Here is a 23588-nt window from a genome sequence, read left to right as displayed (position 1 = left end):
GTCAGTTTTGAGTCAATATTTTTTATTACCCTTTCATGTCGATTGCTGATTGATTTGGAGCCAGAAATGGCTCAAAACGAAATAAGTAAATTACCAACAGATATTCAGGCTGAGGCGACAAACGCCATATCCAAACTACTTCCATTTAAATCCCGAATAACTTATGAAAACGAATACAAAAATTTTCAAAAATGGAAGCAATTAAAAAACGTGCAAGAAGAAAGATCAAGTGAAAACATACTTTTAGCATATTTTTCTGAAAAATCAAAGAAAATGCAGCCGTCCAGTTTATGGTCGTACTATTCCATGATACAAAGAATACAAGGTATGATATTGCGCAGGTTGGTCACTACGTCACAGGTGATAAACGGCACCATTGGTCGGCAAGCTCTGCGCGCCAATTTCAAATTGTCAAACAGATTGTGTCATCTGTGAAATTTGATTGTGTCAAAATGTGAAAATAATTTTTCAAATGTAAGCCATATACGTATTATTTACAAATATACTCAGAGTTCCCTATTTAACCCCGTGTGCAGTTCCTGTGCCGTAAGAGAAAGACAACATAACCCAGCTCCATATTAAAACTGCATAAGTCTATTTCATCCGGATATGGATTGAACTGCGATTGCGTCAAACTCCGATTGATTGTTGTTTTAGTTCTGTTTGGATTACTTTTTATTTGTGCGCGTAAAAGAGTGATTTTGTTTAGTTTATTGTTTCCAACTATTTTTTGATATTTTTCCAACTCCATGATAATGTGTTATAAATAATAAAAATATAAATAAAATTGAAGGTTAGGTGAAATGTCAGTCAACCACTTCCCTTTAAAAACATCGACCAATGAAAACTTCTTCAGGTGAGGCATGCGCAGTTAAATGAATATCCGGGTGAAATAGACTTATGCAGAATTCCATATTGTTCTTTCACTGTTTGGGCTTCACTTTTTGGAGATTAGGCTGAGTATATTTGTAAATAATACGTATATGATGTAAGCTCGATGTCAAAACATAACTTTTAGGGTTATGTTCTAATTCTTCCCTATTTTAGGTCGTTTTTTATTAGTGGCAATTGAACAATATGGATATTTTTTTGTATGGCGTATGACGTCACAGGTGGTATGCGCAAACTTAACGAAATTGGAGCCGCTATCGATCATACCTTGTTTTCTTTGTACCATGGTACTATTCAATGCTAAAAAGTGCAATACTGGCCAATGAAAATATAAAACAATGATATTTCAAGGTTAAGGATAGGTAAGCTTTAAATTTCCGTAGTAGCATTAACATCTAAACTTTGTAGATATAGCAATACAAGCTCATAACTTTCATGAATACAAATAATAATGATGATTCTTTGTAATCTCAATATTTTTAATACAGGATTGCAGTTTTTAAGCTATCCTCGCTGTTAAAGTATCATTTAATCTACCCTTGCGGTTAAAGTACTATTTTATCTACTATTTTTGATAGATATAAGGCAATTTTAACAGTTGCTATAGAAAAAACTAATAAAAAACGGGAGATCAACGAATCTTCGGATTGTCACGGGGTCTTTAACTGTCTCCTCAATGAACACCTCAGTAAATTGAAGCTAAAAAACAACGGCGAATGCAGATTCTGTGAGAAAGTGTGGGGGAAATACCAGAAAACCTCATCACTGACTGTGTCGAGACACAACCATCATTCGTGCTATAAACTTTGCTACGACTGATATAGGAGATGTAAAACCGTTCCAGATGCTGGCTACTATCAAAGCTCTAAAACTGAACGATGAGTTATAAGCCAAGAGGTCGCAGTGATTAACCCCCGCCCCCTCCTATACATTCTACATTATAATGTTTCCTCGCGTTGAACAGACTATAGAAGTAAAAATCCTCAAATAAAAGTTTTATACATTCATATAAACAAAGTTCATATTTACAGTTTTCGTCTATTTGAGCCTGTACTTTCATACTTTTATCTAATATAACCGGGACAAATCGGTGTATCTCTATCGTATATCGTACGTATCGCAATTCTCGAACTTGTGTATAATGTAAAACAGGCCCAGCAGGGCGTGAACCCAAAGCGAATAATGTCTCGAAAATATATCAAAAACCGTTTTATATACTTTTTGAATACGTTGGAAAGTTCTGCTCAAAGCGGCCCTAAGTCGTTTTCAATACGGCGAAATAAAGGACGGAACAGAGCCCTTTTCCATATATATACGCGTACGAATATGGTACGAAAGCGACTTTAAATATTAAATAAATAACCAGCAAATATACGTATACGAAAATAGACGAAAAGACATTAAAGGTATATGTTGAATAACACAAACAGAACTATTATTTATAAATCTGTACTTTAGTTCTTTGTACATTTTATTGAAGACTAATCTAAAATTAATTTCCAAATTATTTCTTCTCTTTTTTTTGCAATTCAGCAATTCCACTTGATCATTTTTATTTTCTTCTATCTTTTCTCATTAATCATCATCATCCTTTTCAGCTTATTCAACCATTTCCAATAATGGTGTAGCCTCCATCACATGTTTAGATACTCTTTTTGTAGTTAGACCCATTGGCTATCTATTGTTGGTTATGCGGGCCTAAATTAACCCTCCTAATCACGGTCCCATCTCAAGTTTGGTCTTCCTCTAGGTCTCTTGATTCGTCGTGGGTACCATGCTGTAATTTTTGTGGCCCATCTGTTGTCTCTCCTTCTTGCCAGGTGTCCTACATTGCCACTTGAGGGATTTAATTATGTGGCTGACATCTGTTGACTGGGTCTTTTGTCGTATCCACTCTATTCTTTTATGGTCTCTCTTGGTTATTCCCAGCATATTTCGTTCCCTTGAGCGTTGTGCGACCTGCAGTTTCCTTATAATGTCCGTTTTAAGTGTCCAGGTTTCGCATTAGAATAACATCGCTATATATAACCTACTTACAACTGCCGGGGCTGGTTTGAAAACACTTTCAAACCAGCCCAAGTTAATTGAGCTGGAAACAGAGGCATAAAATATAAAGTGTGGTTCATTTCACACTGGTTCGTTTTTCAAATGTACGTGGCTGTATATCAATGAAAAGTAATGCATCGCTTTATTAAGTAAACAAACCACTGCGCACGTCGCGCTAGGAAATCAAACCTTAAGACGGAAAGTTAAATTAAACAAATTATTGCCGTTTGAAGCTGGTAATTATTTAATATACCTAAATTTTTAGACACTCTGTATAAAGTAGTTTTTTGTTTATTATTGCATCACAATATCTGATCAATAAATAAACTTCAGTAAATATTTAGTATTAAAAACTTTGATACCCTTGGAGAAATGAAGCCTTAAAATGTTTACTGCAATTTCACAAAATTGAAAATATTTCAAAAACGGTAAGGTTTAAGTGTGATAAACCTTAATCAAATTTACCTTTATTTCAATCGTAGAACCTAAAAATAGAATAATATATAGGGTGTTCCATTTAAAAAAAAATACAACTATAATATTTTTTACTTATTTGGGACAATAATAGTCCTTCAACGAACCCAAAACTTTTGTAAAAATCTTATAAAAAATATGGCGAACAACCCTGTATATAGAATTTGATATTTCAAAATAAAGCATGAACAACTGTCACCTAAAAAATGTCAAGATAAACAAAAAAACTGTAAAACTCGAACCGAAATGTAATTACAACGCGTACTTTGACGTTGTTAATGATTTTCATTCTATCCTAATGTATTGATCTGTGGTATTGATAAATACATAGGGTATATAAGCTTGTCAATCAATGTCAAGATTGTGAATGAAATGTCACAATTACCTATATCTATAGAACATTTTTCAATTACAAAATTATTCAGTTACAAATCCCGATAAAATCTATGTTAAATTCAAACCAATCCTAATATAAAAAGTCGAAATGTTTGAACGGCTTGAAGATGAGGAGGACAATGACGAATCCGAAGATTCTGAAGAATATATTAAGCCCCCAAGATTGATTGCTATCATCGGCGATGAAGACACTTGCGTTGGATTCGTGCTCGGTAGAGATACTTAAAATTCTGTGATGAAATCCTGATTTTAATCTATACGATATTATACGTTTTAGCTGGTATTGGAGAGGTAGACGAATTTGAAAATCCGAATTACTTTATAGTGGACCAAAAAACCAATGAATACACCTTGGAGAAGATCTTCAATAATTTTACTCACCGAGAAGATATCGGTTTGATTCTGATCACTAAAGAAGCCGCAGATAAAATTAGTACGGTAGTTAAGCACTACAAATCTGTGGACCCTGCTGTTTTGGTTAGTTTGTGATACCTTCGGAATCATACAGTTTCGGAAGATTCATATTGTATAATCATACCTTCGGAAAATTCAAGATAAAAGCACTATTTTACCTTGAATCGTGTAATAGTACCACTTTATGATTTCATTTTTTAAAGGAAAATTCATTAACTTTCAAAAACTAACAACTTATGAGAGTCATTTCAAAAACGATACCACACTTTTTAACTGCTAAATGTAATTTAATACAATAATTAATGTTTTTTAGGTTATCCCAGGACATAATGGGCCCTACGAAATACAGCTACCTCCAGGCGTTCAGGAAATAGAAGATAGGAGAGAAGCCCAGCGTAGCAGACGTGGCAGCCTAGGATCCGTGGCATCCTTGGCTTCGTTAAAAACCCTCGCGTCGCACCACAGCAGCGTCCATACTATAAAAAGTTCAAAATTAGATACAAACTTGAATAAAAAATAAGAACCAAAATTTCTAAAAATTACACATTTGGCAAATGTAATACATTCAAATAAATTGTACGGATTACATTCAATACACTATACTTTATCATTTTTAGATATAAAAAAGATTAATAAATATGACCTATATTCTTTGTATGATAACATATAGAAAGATAAAAATAAGTCTAGAGATAAATACATTTTTATCCTATAACATGCTTGAAGAAAACCGTTTAAAATGACAGATATATAGAGCTAATAATTAAAAATTAATATAAACAATAATTTGAAGCTTTTAAACTATTATTAAGTCTTAAAATTTGGCATAGTGCCACTGGTTCCATAAGTAAGGTGTGCCCTAAGAATTAAAGAACGTCTGTGAAATGTTGCACTTAAGTGGTATAATTGAGCACTAAGAGGCGATTTTTTAAATTCACCCCAAAAGGGGTGAAATTAAGAAAAGTTTGTATACAAAATGCAAATCGAGTACCTATGTATTGAATGAAATCTTGTCCAAAGGTTTCGTAATAAACGCAACCATAACCACTATAAAACGATTCTTGAAAATTCATCCCCTAATTTTATAATTAGGGGTGAATATTAATGTGAAAATATTAAGGGGAAACAAATATGCTTGAGTGAACGACCAGTACAGAGCAGACACGTGAGAGTAGATACTTAATTAGGTTACTTATTAATAGGGCGAATTAATTTATCCTTAATTAGAGTAAAATTAAGGATAAAAGTTTGTATAAAAAAAGCAAATCGAGTGCCTATGTATTGAATGAAATCTTTTCCAAAGATTTCGTAAGAAACGGAACAATAACCACTATAAAGCGATTCTTGAAATTTACCCCCTAATTTTAAAATTAGGGGTGAATGTTAATATGAAAATATTAAGAGGGAACGAATATGCTTGAGTGAACGACCAGTACAGAGTAGACACGTGAGAGCAGATACTTAATTAGGTTATTTATTAATAGGGCTAATTAATTTATCCTTAATTAGGGTAAAATTAAGAATAAAAGTTTGTATAAAAAAATGCAAATTGAGTACCTATGTATTGAATGAAATCTTGTCCAAAGGTTTCGTAAGAAACGCAACCATAACCACTATAAAGCGATTCTTGAAAATTCACCCCCTAATTTTAAAATTAGGGGTGAATGTTAATATGAATATATTAAGAGAGAACGAATATGCTTGAGTGAACGGCCAGTACAGAGCAGACACGTGAGAGCAGATACTTAATTCAATTATTTATTAATATGGCGAATTAATTTATCCTTAATCAGGGTAAAATTAAGGATAAAAATTTGTATAAAAAAATGCAAATTGAGTACCTATATATTGAATGAAATCTTGTCCAAAGGTTTCGTAAGGAACGCAACCATAACCACTATAAAGCGATTATATAGTGGTTAATAAAGCGATTCTTGAAAATTCACTCCCTAATTTTAAAATTAGGGGTGAATGTTAACATGAAAATACTAAGAGGGACGAATATGCAGTACAGAGCAGATATGTAAGAGCAGATACTTGATTAGGTTATGATTTTCCAGGTTAAAATCAATCTTTTGTCAAAGATAGTTCTTAGATTACAGTTGAGGGTTGGAACCTTTGGTGTTAAACAGCAAAATAAAAACACTAAATCACCACAATACACCAAAACACTTTTACTTTTACACTGGACGCGCGTTTCGCTAACCATGTTAGCATCATCAGCAGATGATTAAAACTCAAAAGTTAGTTTTAATCATCTGCTGATGATACTAACATGGTTAGCGAAACGCGCGTCCAGTGTAAAAGTAAAAGTGTTTTGGTGTATTGTGGTGATTTAGTGTTTTTATTTTGAAAGATAGTTCTACTACGAATGTATCAACTATAATTTTCTTTGCTATTGTCCATTTCTTATGACAGTAAAATAGTATGAAATTCGGAATACCTGTATTTTTTCACGTTCAAATTATAAAGGAAATGTGCAATTCGAATAATAGGTTTTTTTTTCGAAGTCGAGGAACAAAGCTAGAGTATTTATTTATAAACACATTTTTTAAAGAGTTTTGGTGACAAAATGTTTCACCAATAAATATCTAACTTAAGTATCTATATTTATAGTTCTCCCTATAAAAGGTAGGTAGAGAGAAATTTCTAAATGAGTCTCAATACTCCTTATAGTGGCTTCCCGTTATATATACATATATATTGTATTTTTAAGGCTTTCTTAATACGTATCTGTACAAGGTCTCGTTCAGTTTCAAGTTCGCATTTGATAATACAGGAATGCATGTGTAATACAAAAAATACATACGTAAAATGCTATATAAACAAAATATTAAGATGTTATTTTATATTATCCCTTAGAAATTCAGGAAATTACACATGTTTGGCTTTAATTTTATTTACTAATTGTATAAATTATACTGTTAAATCTTATTTTTTACACATCACAACGATACTTGTTATTAGTATTGTTGAATTTGTGTAAAAAGTAAGAGCCAACAATCAAATTTAATTATTTTAGACTAAAATTCAATAAATACGCTCATTTAAAAAGCCCGCGCTTCGATCCATTTAAAATAAGCCCTACTCAATAGATGCCTACTCAAAATAAGCCCTACTCACTTCTGTAGGACCATTTTTCAGTATGGCAGAGTCCATTCTTTTTCTAGCTAGGTATATTCTTTGTTTTAATTCTCTTTATATGTAAAAAAAGTTTTTACCTACTCAATATAAAAATAATTTACAACCTTCTTAAGGCCAACTAGAAAAAATAAGAGAAGAAAAATAGAAAGAAGAGAGTAAAGAGAGTACGGGTCAAATAATGACGTCTAGGGCTTGACCTCGCCAAAGTTATCATCGATTGTCATTCCCCAGCCGTCTTCGACGCCGTTTTTTCTCGATCGTATGGTATTATCATTATTTTTTAATGTTGTTGTCACTCAGTACGCGAGAAATAATCTAGTGTCACTTTTAAATGTTCAAAATTGAAATTTTCGAATATCTTTCAGTAAATTGTCATCATAAATATTCACATGGCATGAATATTTCATTACGTACGCTAAGCTCTTACATAAAGAAAAAAGTGTTCTATATTTAAAGCTTCCAAGACGTGTTACGATAATAACGCTGATGTCACTGGCTGTCATACAGTTGTCGAACGTATGTCGTTCTCAATTTCGGTGTTTTTTTTTATCGGAATGCCACAAATTTACACACAATGGTTTACATTCCGGGCTCGTATTTTTGAGAAAGCATCAAAAATAGACCGAGATAGTGATAGATCGTTTGTATCTGTTTGATTCTTCTGTTTTTGTTAAGATAGTGTGGTATATATTTATTTGACAGGTAAAAAAGGTCCTGATCAAGACTGAACGTTTTTCGTGCCGGTGAGCATAAATTAGATATCCGTTAAATATATAAACTGTAATCAAACTAACATTAACACGATAACGCTCGAATTCAACAACTCAATTCTCGAATTCTTTCAACCTTATTTTGTGCCCTGCTCCAAATAAGGCTCAATAAAATAAACGTTCTCCTTTTAACGTGTGTCACTTCCCATTCGAACAGAGCGAGCGGCACTATTTACATATAAGCTCGCAGTGGAGATTGGGACAAGCAGGGTCAAAGTGAATAAATTATGGAGTCAACAATACGTAATTCACGTGTCCAAACTTTCAAATCGACTTTCGCTAGAATGAGGGTCCGGGTTGCTTTGAGAACTTCATGAAATTTTTATGCGAGCCCGTAGTACGTCTATGAATGGCAAAAATACCGATTACTGTAAACAAATATTGGAAATAAATAGAAAAAAGTCATTTATGTCAAAATTGGGACATTGCTTGAAGAATTATTTTATGTAAAAATGTGGTTAAACATTTATTTCATGGCTTTTTTGCAAATATCATACGATAAAAACTGATTTGAAGGCATAAATAAGGTTATATTTATCAAAAATGGTAATAAAGAGTATCTTATATCAGCAAAACATATGTTCTTATTTTTCTATATTAATTTGAATATCTACGATCTATAAACTCTTTATTTTCATTGATTTCTTCATCATCTTAAGCTTGATCTTGATCTTTGTTCTTTCTACATCTTGATTCACTTATTCTATTTCGCTTGGTGGTAACCAAAATGGGTTGTGCAAGGAAGTGTGTAGTAATCATACCTTCAACGCTCTCGTAGCTAGCTTTTCCAAGGACAGATACGTTTAAAACACGGTAGAACCATTTGATTCTTAAGAGTTGTCTAAGGTGTCTCAGTTGCAACATGTTCAGGATCAAGGTAAGGATCATAGCAATTCTATCTTGGTCCAGAGCCAGTACTAAAAATACCCAAATGTATAACCTGTGCTATGGATCATAGAAAAGCAGACCGTCCACTGGAAAAACAGACAGGATCACAGGCGTAGCAAAACCTTCATCCAAAAGCCTAATTCTAAAACCAGAAAGGAACTGCTAATGCTCATCAGGAATAAAATGCGAATTACAACAAGCCCCTTGACAGATAATATGGCTGTCAAGTGCTTCCCGATCAAGCTGAATCTATATCACGGAAGTCTTTGCTGCAGACACTGCGATAAAAAACCTGAAAAAGCAGGGCACATAATATGTCACTGCCAGACCTTGGCGGAACTATACTCCCTTTCTATCAAGGACCTGCAGAAGCTGATGCAGGGCACAGGGATAGGAGACTTGATGTAGAAAAGGGGACAAACATAATAGGCCTTGCAGGTCACAGTATTTCCGGTATAGAACAGTCCTTTAATACTGACGAACAAAAATACCTCTGTGGGGAATTCAAAACTGAAAATTCCAGGTATTTTACATATATAAAAATTGCTTTTAAAACGTCCTCCGACGTTGTGCGATGGCTAGTCGCGATTGGTCTCGTTCATCCCAGTCTCCACCACACAGATCCCTTGAGCTCATCGCCTTCTTAAAACCCTCCATCCAGTTTGTTCTTGGTCTTCCCCGTTTCCTTCTCTTTTGTAGAAGCCAGTTTAGTACCTTCTGAGGCAGTCGCGTGTTGTCCATCCTTCTCACATGTCCATACCACTTCAGTGGGACACTCTCTATTTCCTCTACTATAGTTTTCTGTCTACCCATTTTGTCCCTGATTGTCTCGTTTCGTACTCTATCCAGCCTTGATGTTTGTGCTGATCTCCTTATCGCGTCAATTTCTACCGCCAGTAATTTTCGTTTGTTATTCTCCGTTAACCTCCATGTTTCCGCCCCATATAACAGATTGTTCTTGACTATCGCATCATAAATCCTTAGTTTTCTGTCTTTACCTATTTCGTTACTCCAGAGTCTATTATTCAGACATTTTATTACATTTCTGGCCTTGACTATTCTTGAGCTTATTTCGTTGTCGTCTTTCCCGGATTTATCGAAAGTAACGCCTAGGTATTTGTATTCGTTACATGTTTGTATATGTTCATTATCCAGTTTTATTGCTGCTTGATCCGATCCAACGCAGAATTATTTAGTTTCTTTGATATTCATCTCCAGTCCCCAAACTTGGTATTCCTCTTTAAGTTTTCTTGTCATATAGTCATATATTCCAAGTCATCTTTGTCTCCTGCACAAATAACCTGGTCGTCAGCGAATTGCAAAGTGTATAACCAGGAATCTTCACTTATTTGTATGCCCATGCTTCTACACTTGCTTTCCCAATACTTTAAAACTTGGTTGACGGACATTTTAAATAAAGTTGGTGACAGGCCACACCCTTGTCTTAATCCTTTTGCTTTTGATATTTCAAATGGTTTTGATATTTTATTTCCAGTTTTTATTGAGGAACAAGAATTTTTATATATCTTCCTTTATGATATTTTACAACTTTTCTAATTATATCCGCTTGATAAATGAATCACCGGGTATACTCTTTACAAAAGACTTATTAGGTTTTTGTACCACTCGGGCGTATTAAATCTCCTCCCGTACATAAATAAATGTTTAAATAACATTGTACAGTAAAACAGCGGCTGCGATTATATTTAGCATAAATGTAAATCGGCTTCGACCTACACTCTTCGAGATGCCACATAAATATTTGTTCAGTCATTGGGAAAGTGAGAAATTAAAAGAAAAATCGTATGACTCGTGTGTTGTTGTATTGTACGTCTGCTTACATGAATGGACACGGTATTGGGTAATTGTTATGAATTATCGTTAAAATCGTTGCCGTTACGTAAGCGATCGTTATAAAAACGATAAAATGTCCGACTGACGGTAATAAACTTGGATATTTATAAGCCCCCTTTAAATGTTAATTATACCCCGTGTTCGTATTTACATGGCTTTATCTAATTATTCGGAAAATTATATTTTATGGCATATTAAAATTTAAAAGCTTTAAATAAGGTATGAATTATTTTCTCTCAACATTTGCTTTAGATAATGCATTATAACACACCACACCAACGACTTGCCATCTTCAAAAATAGTTTGTATGTATTCATTTTAGTTTTATATTATTGTGAGTTACTAATAATTCTAAAAATAATCAACAGATATCATATTAACGATTGAGAAAGAGGAAAACTTCTGTCTCTCGTTTCTACAAAGTCTGGAGTCTTGAATAAAAAACTTCGGAATTTTGTTTAAGTGCACACCTAAAGTATGTACGGGGAACGGGGATGTATTTCGGGAAGATATTTTAATTTCTATAGGGTGGCTCAAGAATGTGAGTGGATCGGGATGATTTTTTTAAATGGAACACCCTCTATATTATTGCATTTTTGGCTTCCTTTCAAATCCGTTTACATAATCCCAAGATATGAGTAAATATCTATACTAATATATAAAATCCTTAAGTGACTGACATACTGATAAGAAGCTCAATTTTGGCATACAGGTTGATTCTAGGGTGTAGAGGTTCGATAAGAAGGGATTTCTCGAAATTCCAGTTCCAAGAGGGTAAAACCACCCCTCAAATATTACAATATTTTTTATTTAAAAAACGGTCAAGTTTCCGAAAAACGCTTAAACACATATATTTTATTTTGTTTTTTACATATTTTAAGATTTTTTAAAAACGTATACAGGGTGTTTCGAAAAATCTGGTCGTTGATTAATCACGATCCTGCTTAAAGCGCTTGACGTAAAAAGCTGATTTTTGGAAAACAGGTTGACTTTAGGGTGTAGAGGTTCGATAAGAAGAGATTTTTCGAAACTCGAATTCTAAGGGGGTGAAACTGTGAAGTGAGAAAATGTTATCCAGTTTGTATGTCAATGGAAATTCTTGCTTTGCTTTATCATCACCATTACAAATGATTAATTCGACGTCAACGAAGTCGCTGGTACACGCTAGTATTTCAATAATTTCAGAGATATTAATGAATAAATAAAAAATATATTTTTTTTAAACTTCTTTAAAAAAATTATTACAAATACAAGAATTGTCCTGAAGTCAAGACTATATTAGGTGTTTACTTTGAATGGTCTATACTTACCAAATATCGTAATCATAAATCATACAGGGTATTTATCATATCATCTAAAATATACATTTTAACACGTCTTCATAATAGTAAATTACAATATTTATCTAGTTAATTATTAAAATATTTTACAACAAATACAACTCATTGAAACATCTATTGACACATATTATTGTATACATCTATTTATAGAACAAATCTAATTTAAGCGATGTAACAACTTCATTTGACAAATTCATATTTTCTTCTTACTATCCTGACCTCTAACATTATTATTCATGTAATTAGGCCTATCTCTTATTTTAATAAATACCCGTACTTTGTTTATATACCGACAAATTTGTGTAATTGGTTAATAAACTAATAAAGGATTTTTGACACATGTATAGAGGAGATTAGAAGGCTCTGTTGCAATCCAAAAGTTTAGTTGTGTAACAATGTAACCGTAATATAATTATTTAGAAAAATCTATACAATATATTTTTTACCAACACTCACGAACAAAAAGTTACAATTTACGTCAGTTTGAATTGGCAGTATGTAAATTCCACATTCAAACAATAAATTAATGTAAAACATTAGACCACAGCCATTAAAAAAATAGATCAATTGAAAATTAAAAGCCAATAAATCATAAACTCCTCTATCGTTTTCAATGAAATTAATATTAGTACGGGATCACAAGACAAGCAACACATCTAGTGTGTCCCTCTTTCTTGAGTCTTCCAGATTCTTAAATTCAACTTTAAGTTTAGCCATCTTGAGCTCTCCTACTATATCGTTTTCTACTAAATTAATATCGTATGTTCATAAAGAGATAAAAAAAAACTTTTATGAACCATTCCAGGTCATCGAAATATATTTTTTTAATTATCTAAAACACATCACGTCATTATCGGCAAAGTAAAGCCATAAGAAAAGTTGATAAGGTTTCGGGCAATAAAATCCAAAAACCAATTCTTTATTTAATTGCCTTCGTATGGAGGGAATATAGTTGCTAATTGAAATTGATGTGCCGATGGAAGTTTTTGATAGAGCGCACAATAAAAAGTGAAAGGAGGAGAAAAGAAGAATATCTTCGTTGAAAAATGGGCTTTGTATATCGTAACGCCCGAAGTGTTAATTATCACTTGGTAAAAGCTTGTCATTATTACATATTATTACACAATTATGCAGAGTTTTTCACGGTAAGTGTCTTATATACAGGGTGGTCCAAACTGTATTCCGGAAACTTCGGCAGCATATTCTGCATATAAAAATAAGTAAAAAAGTTCGTATAAATGTATGTCCTAAAACGCTTAGTTTTGGAGATACAGGGTGTAGAAGTTTCATTTTTATTTCGATTTTTTTTCAAATAATTTCTGAAGTAACGTCAATATTTGGATGAAAATTGGTGTCTGGGAGTTTTTTGACATGAGAAATTTGATTTTATTGTTTTATCATTTTTTCGAAAAAAAATTATGGTTAATTTAAAAAAATAAAAAGTTCCCAAATTTATCAATTCGGTCAAATAACTATTTACTCAACATGTTTATTTTTTGTCAATAATGACATGTATTGACTACTTCCATTCTAAGTATCTTGAGAACGGTTGCTCGTAGCGATTTTTACCAAGAAACATCTTTTGTGTAAAAATCACAGAAATGTATATGTTTTCACCCAGTAGTTTTATACAGGTACGGACAAAAAGTTATTACTGTTCAAAACAGTAAGTGATACAAATAGCAGTCATATTGACATCAAAATCCAAATTTATCATGTCAAAAAACTCCCAGACACCAATTTTCATCCAAATATTGGATGATATATTTACGTTACTTCAGAAATTATTTAGAGAAAATCAAAATAAAAATGAAACTTCTACACAAGATAAACTCCGAAATCTCCGAAACTAAGCAATTTAAAACATACATTTATACGAACTTTTTTACTTATTTTTATCTGCAGAATATGCTGCCGAAGTTTCCGGAATACAGTTCACCCTGTATATTAGACATTTATGAAGAATATCTTATACAGGGTGAGTCTTAAACCGTTTCCTAAATGCCACACATGAACACTTAACGATCCAATTGTACCATCCTATGGGAAAAGGCTCAGAGCGAGTGCTGTGTCAAAACGCTCATTTTACGAATCGGAGTTTACAGTTGAAGGTTGGAACTTTTGGTGTTACACGGCAAGACAAACAAAAAAACACTGATTCACCACAATTCACCAAAACACTTTTACTTTTGCACTGGACGCGCGTTTCGCTAACCATGTTAGCATCATCAGCAGATGATTAAAACTACGAGCGAACCGCGCGTCGAGTGTAAAAATAAAAGTGTTTTGTTGTATTGTGGTGATTTAGTGTTTTATTTTGCTAATCGGAGTTTGACAAACCGTCGTATTCGCCACTTTAACCAACCACTATCAGACACTTGGTAAGTTCAAGTCAGTAGGCTATTATATAGAGTGGATCAACAAAAAACCAATAACAAAGAAGTTTCCGTCCGGATTAGCCTTGACAGCAAAAAGAAGACATTAACCTACAATACCTTACTCTTTCATATTCATTACATTTTTAATATCATCTATATTCATACAGATAAATCCGTACTTTTCCAAGCTAACATGCTGTCGTCCTTCGTTCATTTTATCGAACTATTTAAAGACTTGATATACATTTCGCGATCGGTCGCTACCTCAATTATCACATCAGGTCCATGCCAACGACCAATCTTTAGAAGGAGAGAAAAACGCGCGGAGATAAAAAGTCGAGTCCAGTTTTAAATAATCGACAATAACGGCACGGTTGCGGCGTTTAAATTATATGCGCCGCTTGATTAAATCGGCCGGTTCCAATTTCATGGTCCGCCGCCCCATTCGTACAGATCGCCAGCGAAGCCCCCCTGACCGGTATAATTCTGCTTTATCTGTCCAGAAACACGGGCTATTTTCGATTTAGCCTAATTAAAACGCCGCTTCTTCGCATGGTAAAACGTTAAGATTGTGGAGTTTTTATTTAACTTGCATTGAAATTCGTATGTATAAGTTGCCAGTTTCAAATCATTCGACTAAAACCACAGATAACACAGAATATGTTACCTGTGCTAGAACCAACATAACAGTATGTTTCCAGTTCTAAAATCCCTAAACCGAGATAATACAATTTTTCCTCCACAACCTTTTTTCTACGCTTGTAAAGTGTTTTAACGTCTCTTTTTTGCTGTTATGTCTAATCTAGGATTACTGACGATTTGGATCAGGATATGTAAAGATTAAAACCAAGATAAACGACATTCCTCGAAAACCAAGCCAGTAGCACATTCCTCGAAATAAAACAATTCTTTTATAATAACATGCAGAATGTGCTACACTTATTTTGCCCTCTTATTTGGAATGGAATGTGCCTTAAAAGTGATTACAATCAGAAAAATCGAACCCTTTGAAATGTGGTTATTTCTTCGGATGATGAGGATACCTTGAACAAAGTACAAATCGAATGAATTCGTATTACATCGCATGAACCAAGAGAGTGAGCTTCTAAGAATAATGTAAAAGCAAACCAGCATACTTTTTTACCAGCGGACATGTTATCAGGAACGAAAACTACCAGCTAGTACATATTATCATCAAAGATAAACTGAAGGGAAGCAAAGTCCAGGTAGTAGACTCGTCATGAATAAAAAAACATAAGAGATTGGATAGGAATAAAAGTTCAAACACTCATCAGAGGCGAAGAATTCGTTGAAGTTATCGCCAATCTTTATTGAAAAAAGACATCTGAACAAGAATGGCTAGTCTACACGAGATCTCTCTTATTTACGCGGTCTTCGAACCGCAGTTCTGAGCCATATAATAGCTTACTGATTTAGAAAGTGTCTAAATCGACTTTTACTCATGAGATATCCGATGGCGTCCAAAATCAGAGGAAACAAAACTTTCCAAAAGCTGTTTTTATTTTGAATAAGGTTCTTCAGCCAACTAAGCGTTGAGGTACTTGAGAGTTGAAAACTCTAAAGAAAACCAATGCAGCAAATCCTTGTGGCACAATATCATGTCAAAAAACATCCTAACTTACAAATTAGAAAATAATGACAATAAAATTAAACTTAACAGTTTTTTCATTTAAATAAAATATCATCTTCACAATCTGTTTTACATAAATTTTAGATCCAATTTAATGATATTTATTTACAATTGAATATATTAAAACATACATCAAAACTACAATTTTGAGTATAATATTCAAATATATAAATATCTACACAAACTATCACCAATAGACCACCAAAAGCACGTCTTTTACATACATTAGGATCCAGTGGCGTATCCAGGATTCATGCCTGGGGGGGTCAATAACTCAATATTATACCTAAATAAATATTTTTTTACATTATATAGTAAGTATCTATCTAATTACAGCTAGGTATTATGGTAAATACTAGGTATAAATTAAATAAATAAAAAAATATTTTTCTTAGGAAAATGGTTTAATAAATAACATTACATCATAAAACAACAAAAAATAATCATTAACATAAAAATTAACCAAAAATTAAAGAAACAAATAACAAAAAAAGAGGAAACAAACAAAAGGCCAAGTGAATAAATAAAAAGCACAAATACAAATAAAATTAAATAACAATATCCAGCTTTTTGGCTTTTGCCTGCATTTCATTAAGTACATCTCCTGTACTAAGAGATATTTCTGGATACATATACAAAAGACAAGCCATTTAGCCTGTCCTCATTTACGGTGTTACGTAGGTAGGACTTTAACAATTTTAAGGTTAAAAATGTTTTTTTTTATTTAAGGAAGGAATAAGAGAGCTAAATGACCGTAGTATGTCTTTGTGTTTAACAAATCGTTCTTCCAAGTGTAATACTACGTAATTTAAAAAAGGAATAAAGATTGATAATCTGTAATAATCTTGAGCAGTTTCAGGTTTAAAATTCGGCCTGTTTTTTTATCTACTAGTTATTCGGTTTTTTTATTTCCTGTCCAAATAATTCGTTCATGTTTCTGTTTGTTTCTATAAAAATATCTGCGAAGCTGGTATTTAAATTATTGTTTAACATATAAATTGGACCGACGCGGCGCGCGTCGTGTCTGGAGGGGGCAATTGCCCCCTTTGCCCCCCCCCCTGGATACGCCACTGTTAGGATCATAAATATGTCCAATTTAGTTCTATTTTTATACATAGCCACCCAGACTTCACGAGCTGCTCTATTAGCCCCAACATTAAGGCCTCAAATAAAAACTAACCTTTTAGTTTGTATTTGTGTTGTACTAAAGTAGCTAATACAGAAAAACAGCTGTTTAAAATCGGGAAATGCCTTTTTATGACTAGTCTATACTAAATTTAAACACTATTTAACAAGCTTCACCTTAATCATGTTTTTTACTCCTTAAACCATAATGAAATAAAATAAAAGCAACAAATACAAATGTAGTTGAATCGTTAATTGTGATGATAAAGTTTTAGTTATTTTTTATATTTAGCCCAATTGTAATAATCTTACCTTAAATAATTATGTATGAGTCTTGCAATACCAATGAAAAGTTCAATCTTACCTAAAACAAAAAAGAAAATATATTTAAAAATGTATAAAAATGTTCTGCAAAATCTAGAGGTTAGAATATTTAGTGTTACAACAGCAAAATAAAATAGTAATTCAATACACCAAAATACTACTTTGACTACTTTGCTAACCATGTTAGCCTCATCAGCAGAAAATTAAATGTTTTGGTGTATCGTGATAAATTAGTGTTTTATTTTGCTATTTTTTATTAACCAAAATTCATTAATTTTCTAAAATGAATGAAATATTGTATATGTATCGAGGCAGTTACAGTTCATAAATATTATTTTTACAAACATTTAATTCCAATTAAAAAATAATTTCTTATGAATTTACATACTTTTATTACATTTTTATATCATGTTGTTTTATTTAATGAACAACAAACAAAACTTTCTCCGATTTATCAAACCACAATGACCTGCATTATATCATCGTGATTAAAGGATTACACTAACAAGAAATGTCATTAATAAATATCGCATCACGCTGTTTAATGTCTGCAATCACCTCAAGAAAATTCTTATAAAATAAAATATATTTTTTATATATATAAAATATCTCTTTTGGAGTAAAAAGTCGCTAGATTCCGAATCCACAAACAATTTTTAACATGTTTTAAACAAACATTTACAACGAGAAATGGTGTTTTAAACAGATGTTTTGAAACAAAATATTTAAAACATTTTTTTATAACATCATTTATCTTTATTAAATTGAATTAGGTAATAATTTTTTGTTTAAAAACAAAAAAAATATTTTTGAAGCTACTTTTTTCCATTACAGTTCTTCTGCTATTCCAATTTGTTTTCTTTCTTGCAAGTCCAAAACCAGATCTTGCAAAAATGTTCATTTTTAAATTAATTTTGTTTTCATTCAATCAATTTCGTTTACATAAAAAGTACATTACAGTTGAGGTTTGGAACTTTTGGTGTTCCAAGAGCAAAATAAATCACCAATTCACCACACTACATCAAAACGATCTATACAGGGTGTCCCAGTAGTAAGTGCAAATATTTTAACTGGTAGTATAGTTTAAGCCCAGAAACACGCCTATGAGGTTTTTTCGCGAAAAAAAAAATTTGAAAATTCCAAATTTTTTGAAAAAATTTTTGGAATTTTTTTTAGTTTTTAGTTAAAAAACATAATTTCTTGATAAAATGGCAACGTAGGTATTAGATTAAATTTACAAGAAAGAAAATCCAGAATAGATCCAGTTCTCAAAATTTTAGCAAAAAATCATTTTTTTGGAAATTTTCAAAGTAAAATAATTCCGTTATTTTGGACTTATTTGAAAAACGATAAAGAGAAAATATGTGTCTTTTATCGATATCTACCACTCCTTAAAATACTTGCACTTATTTCTGGGACGCCCTGTATAAAACTAGTTTTCATTATCTCCTGATAATGCTAAAATGGTTAGCGAAATGCACGTCCAGTGCGAAAGTAACCTGTTTTGGTGTATTGTGGTGAATTAGAGCTTTAGTTTGCAATTAAAAGTATAAGTTTAATTTTCACGTTACAATTTTTCTTTCTTTAATTAATAAGAAAATGAAATTAAAAATAAAAGCTAAACTTGAAAGAAAATAAACGAACTAAAATAAAATACAAGTCATTTCAATAAACTAAAATTGCCCAATATTTAATGAAAAAAAAATAACAAAATTTGAATATAAAAAGAAATTTCGTCATTTTACATGAATCATCATCCTAGATCATAAAACCAAAGCAGATAAAGTCTGCTTTAAAAATACAAGTTACTAAAAGCCATCATGAAATATGATATTCATTTCAATTGTAATATGGATCAAAAATAGCACGTCCTAGTTTATAATTCCATATTACTTCTACCTAGAAAAAATCGTTAATTTTATAAACTGTTTAGTCTAAATTCTGATCTCAATTCGCGGGTTTATTTTAAGATTTTTTTCAGTGCATCTGACCTACAAACTGGTATTGTATGTACAACATCACTGAAAATAGATCATCATCTAAAAAAATGGTACATAAAATTTGGTTTCTTAAAAAAATAGTTCTTTAACAACATACTTTTAATTTTTAATCTTAATATTATCCAATTATTTTTTTTGTTTCAAACGTATTGCTATGGTAGATTGGTTACAACTGACAAGTAGTGACATCAGTATCAATTACTATCACATATCGTCACACAAAACAATAATTTTGATATGTAATACCTTCAAACTATTTGTTTATCTATCGCTATCATTTCTATTTGTGTAAAAGAAAATATTCTACGTAATCATCTATTCTATGAACCACAATAAAGTATTCGTCATTATTTAATGCCAAGCTACTAGAAACACATTTTATCTCTATCATATTCATTGCCAAAAACGTGTATTTACATAGTCAAAATTTTAATTTATAGTTGCCCAATTAACACATATTTATCAGAGAGTTACTAAAAATATAAGCAAATAGTAAACGTTATTTATTCTCCATACCAATGACAAACCAAGTAAAGACAGGAAAGTACCCATTCTATCTTTAATTTTGTAGGAATACTATCATCAAATTAATAAAATTTTATTAACATTTCGTGCAATTTTAATATCATAATTTACAGTTATCAATAATTTTATTATATTATATCCACAATTTACTACAAGAATTTGATTTATAATTTTAATATTAAATACCACAAATTAATATTTTAATATCCACGAACATACGTTTCCATAAATGCAACAAATCACACTATACATATATACACCGATATAAATATATAATACATAACACAACCCGAAAAACAAATATTTATAAACCAGAGCAAATATATTTTAAATATGAATCACTTTAAATAAGAAAAACAATGACGCTATGCATAAATCGAACAGAAAAATGGACCAATCAATGTTCCGCGGCGTTGCGGATATTTACCGAGAAATTTGACCGGCAATAATAAAATCGGTACGTTTAAGTAAAATTTCGTCAACGTGACAACGGCGCTAAAAATAAAATTAATTTTTAACATCTGTGCGGGTGTTCTCTTTCTGGCAGAATCCGCGTCATTGCCAAATTTCATCTGTTACGATGTTTCAAGGCAGATAACTCGCACAGAAAGACAAGTCAATGTAGAAAATAAGAAAAGATGTGAAGATGCAGTGACCTAGAAACATGGTACATAATCTGTCCTATCTTATCTTATAAAAAATGCAGGAGTTCATTGACCAACACAGATTTAAAATAAGACAAGGAATGGGATATGAATATCGTATTTGTTTAATCTTAATTAGGAATGCAGGTTCCAGCTAATCTAGATAATAGAAAGCAGTAGCTGTATTTTTTACATAAGAAAAGGTACAAACAAACCTTACTCTATATTTTAAATGGAAAATAATGTTCTAAAGCATCATTTTTATTGCTAGTTTATACAATATGATGGCTATGAAATGAAGATCGCAGTCATTTTATACGTAAAATTATATGGGGAAACGTCGTTATTTTTTCGATCATCATCATCATCATTTTCAGCTTATTTAACCATTTCCAATTATGGTGTAGCCTCCCTCACGTACTCCCTGCTAATTTCCTAATATCATGGTCCCACCTCATGTTCGGTGTTCTTCTAGGTCTCTTAATTCCTCGTGGATACAATGCTGTAATTTTTGTGGTCCATCTGTTGTCCGTTCTACTTGCCAGGTGTCCTGCCCATTGCCATTTGCGGGATTTGACTCTGTGGATGACATCTATTATTTGTGTCTTTTGTCGTATCCACTCTATTCTTTTAGGGCCTCTCTTGGTTATTCCCAGCATAATTTCGTTCCATTGAACGTTGTGCGATCTGCAGTTTCCTTATGATGTCCGTTTTAAGTGTCCAGGTTTTGCATGCATAGGTCATGACTGGTAGTACACATTAGTTGAATGGTTTCTTCTTTCAATAGAGTGGCATTCTAGATTTGAATCTGATTGAGTTTATTCCATAAGTACTCCATGCTAACTCTTCTGTTGATTTCTGGTAGTAGAGATCCCGAGCTGAGTATTAGTTGTCCCAAATATATATATTCTTTTACTATTTGTGTTGTGTTATTTATCAGAATGCCTTTTCTTTCCACTAGTTTGTTGTACAATACTTTAGTTTTTGCTAAATTCATTTTAAGACCATTTATTGCCAATTCGTTTATTGCTGGCTGTATTTCGTTCATTAATTTGCCTGTAATTCTTCAGGACTATTGGCAATTATGGGACTATGTCATCAACGAAACTTAGATGGTTAAGATTCGCTGATAACATAGTCCTAACCAGTGGAATGGGAGTCCTCCAACGGTCTAATACATTCGAAAAAGTTTCTAAGAACTTACGACCGAGAAAAATTAAAGATAAGTAGTAAGTATAAATAATAATTAAAAAAAAATCTTCGGATTGTCACGGGGCTTCTAACAGGACACTGTCTCCTCAACGAACACCTCAGTAGGCTGAAACTAAAGAACAACGGCGAATGCAGATTCTGTGGGGAAAATGGGGAAACACCAGAACACATTATCACTGAGTGCACCGAGACGACGACCGTTTGTACCGTGAACTTTGATACGGCTGATGTCGAGGATGGAGAGCTGGCCTCTGTGGAGCCGTCTCAGATACTGGCTTTTGTTAAAGCCCTGAGACTGTATGATGAGTTATAACTCGTTATAACTCAAGAAACGGGAACACAAAATAGAGATCTGTAAGGTCGCAGTGATTAACTCTCCTGATAAACATTCTATATTCTACATTCTAGTCCTAATTGGTAATTGATTTTCGATCATACGGCATTATATTTCATTAAAATCTTCACCAGTCAAAATTTAAACTACAATAAATTTTCCAAATTAAAATATTATCCAAATTTACTATAGTTTGTCCAACGAGAGAATCCATGACAGATTAACCTGTCATGTGACTAAACGTTTAATTTTTAAGGATTCAAATCAAATTTTTGTAGTTTGTAAACCTGAAAATGTAAATCTTACTTTAACCGGCATCTCGAGACTTCCTACAGTCATTTTTTTTCTTACAAAACGCTCTACATTGTTCTGTTTACATTATGAATATTTCCGTACGCTGATAACCTAATTTCTCCCGATAATAAACTGGCATATAAATAAATATCTACGTATAATACACACAGACGCGACGGTGTATATATAAAATCAGTTGGATCTAGAACGGTGTGTTTACCCAACCATTATGGAAAAGTTGTCCAGCAGAAGTTAAAACAGGGGATATATATATACCTACCTACCCGTACTATAACGTGTTTGTCTTCTGAAATTTTAATAAGCTTCCTTAGTAGAGCGCGTTAGGTAGAAAATATTGCTTATGAACAATCAATAAAAGACGTAAGATTTTCTTTATTGATTAATAACCCTTCTTAACAATATGTATGATTGCAATTATTACATTACTATATTCCCACTACTCCATTATCTGTATTTTTTAATTTGTAATTTATTAATTTTATATGAGACTAGCGTGTACCCGCGACTTCGTTCGCGTCGAATTAATCATTTGTAATGGTGATGATGAAGCAAAGCAAGAATTTCCATTAACATACAAACTGGATAAAATTTTCTCACATATATGTCAGCATGAGGAAAAACAATATGGCGATATTATTATATAACTTGGTAATATTTGAGGGGTAGTTCTCGTTGAAATTTGACTTTCGAAAAATCCGTTTGCCAAAAATGAGCTTTTTACGTCAAGCAGTTTATGCAGAATCGTGGTTAATCAATTACCCAATTTTTTGGAACACCGTGTATGATTTTTTAAAAAATTTCAAAATATGTAAAAAAAAACGAAATAAATTATGCGTGTCCCAGCGTTTTCCCGAAAGACTAAC

General features: G+C 32.3%; 2 protein-coding genes across 2 annotated transcripts in view; one reads left to right on the top strand and one right to left on the bottom strand.

Annotated features, from left to right (window-relative positions):
* Positions 1 to 23588, bottom strand: part of LOC115886280 — a 156965-nt gene that overhangs the window by 118573 nt on the left and 14804 nt on the right. The window lies entirely within an intron of this gene.
* On the top strand, positions 3763 to 4834 carry LOC115886283 (V-type proton ATPase subunit F-like). The gene is made up of 3 exons (XM_030905373.1): positions 3763 to 4019; positions 4085 to 4284; positions 4535 to 4834. The coding sequence occupies exons 1-3, from the start codon at positions 3896 to 3898 to the stop codon at positions 4739 to 4741; spliced, it is 531 nt and encodes a 176-aa protein (XP_030761233.1). The 5' UTR covers positions 3763 to 3895; the 3' UTR covers positions 4742 to 4834.

This window comes from Sitophilus oryzae, unplaced genomic scaffold (genome assembly GCF_002938485.1).
Source record: "Sitophilus oryzae breed Bouriz unplaced genomic scaffold, Soryzae_2.0 scaffold_481_pilon_pilon, whole genome shotgun sequence".
NCBI lineage: Eukaryota > Metazoa > Arthropoda > Insecta > Coleoptera > Curculionidae > Sitophilus > Sitophilus oryzae.
Note: the sequence above shows the minus strand (reverse complement) of the source record. Positions and strands in the feature narration are given on the sequence as shown.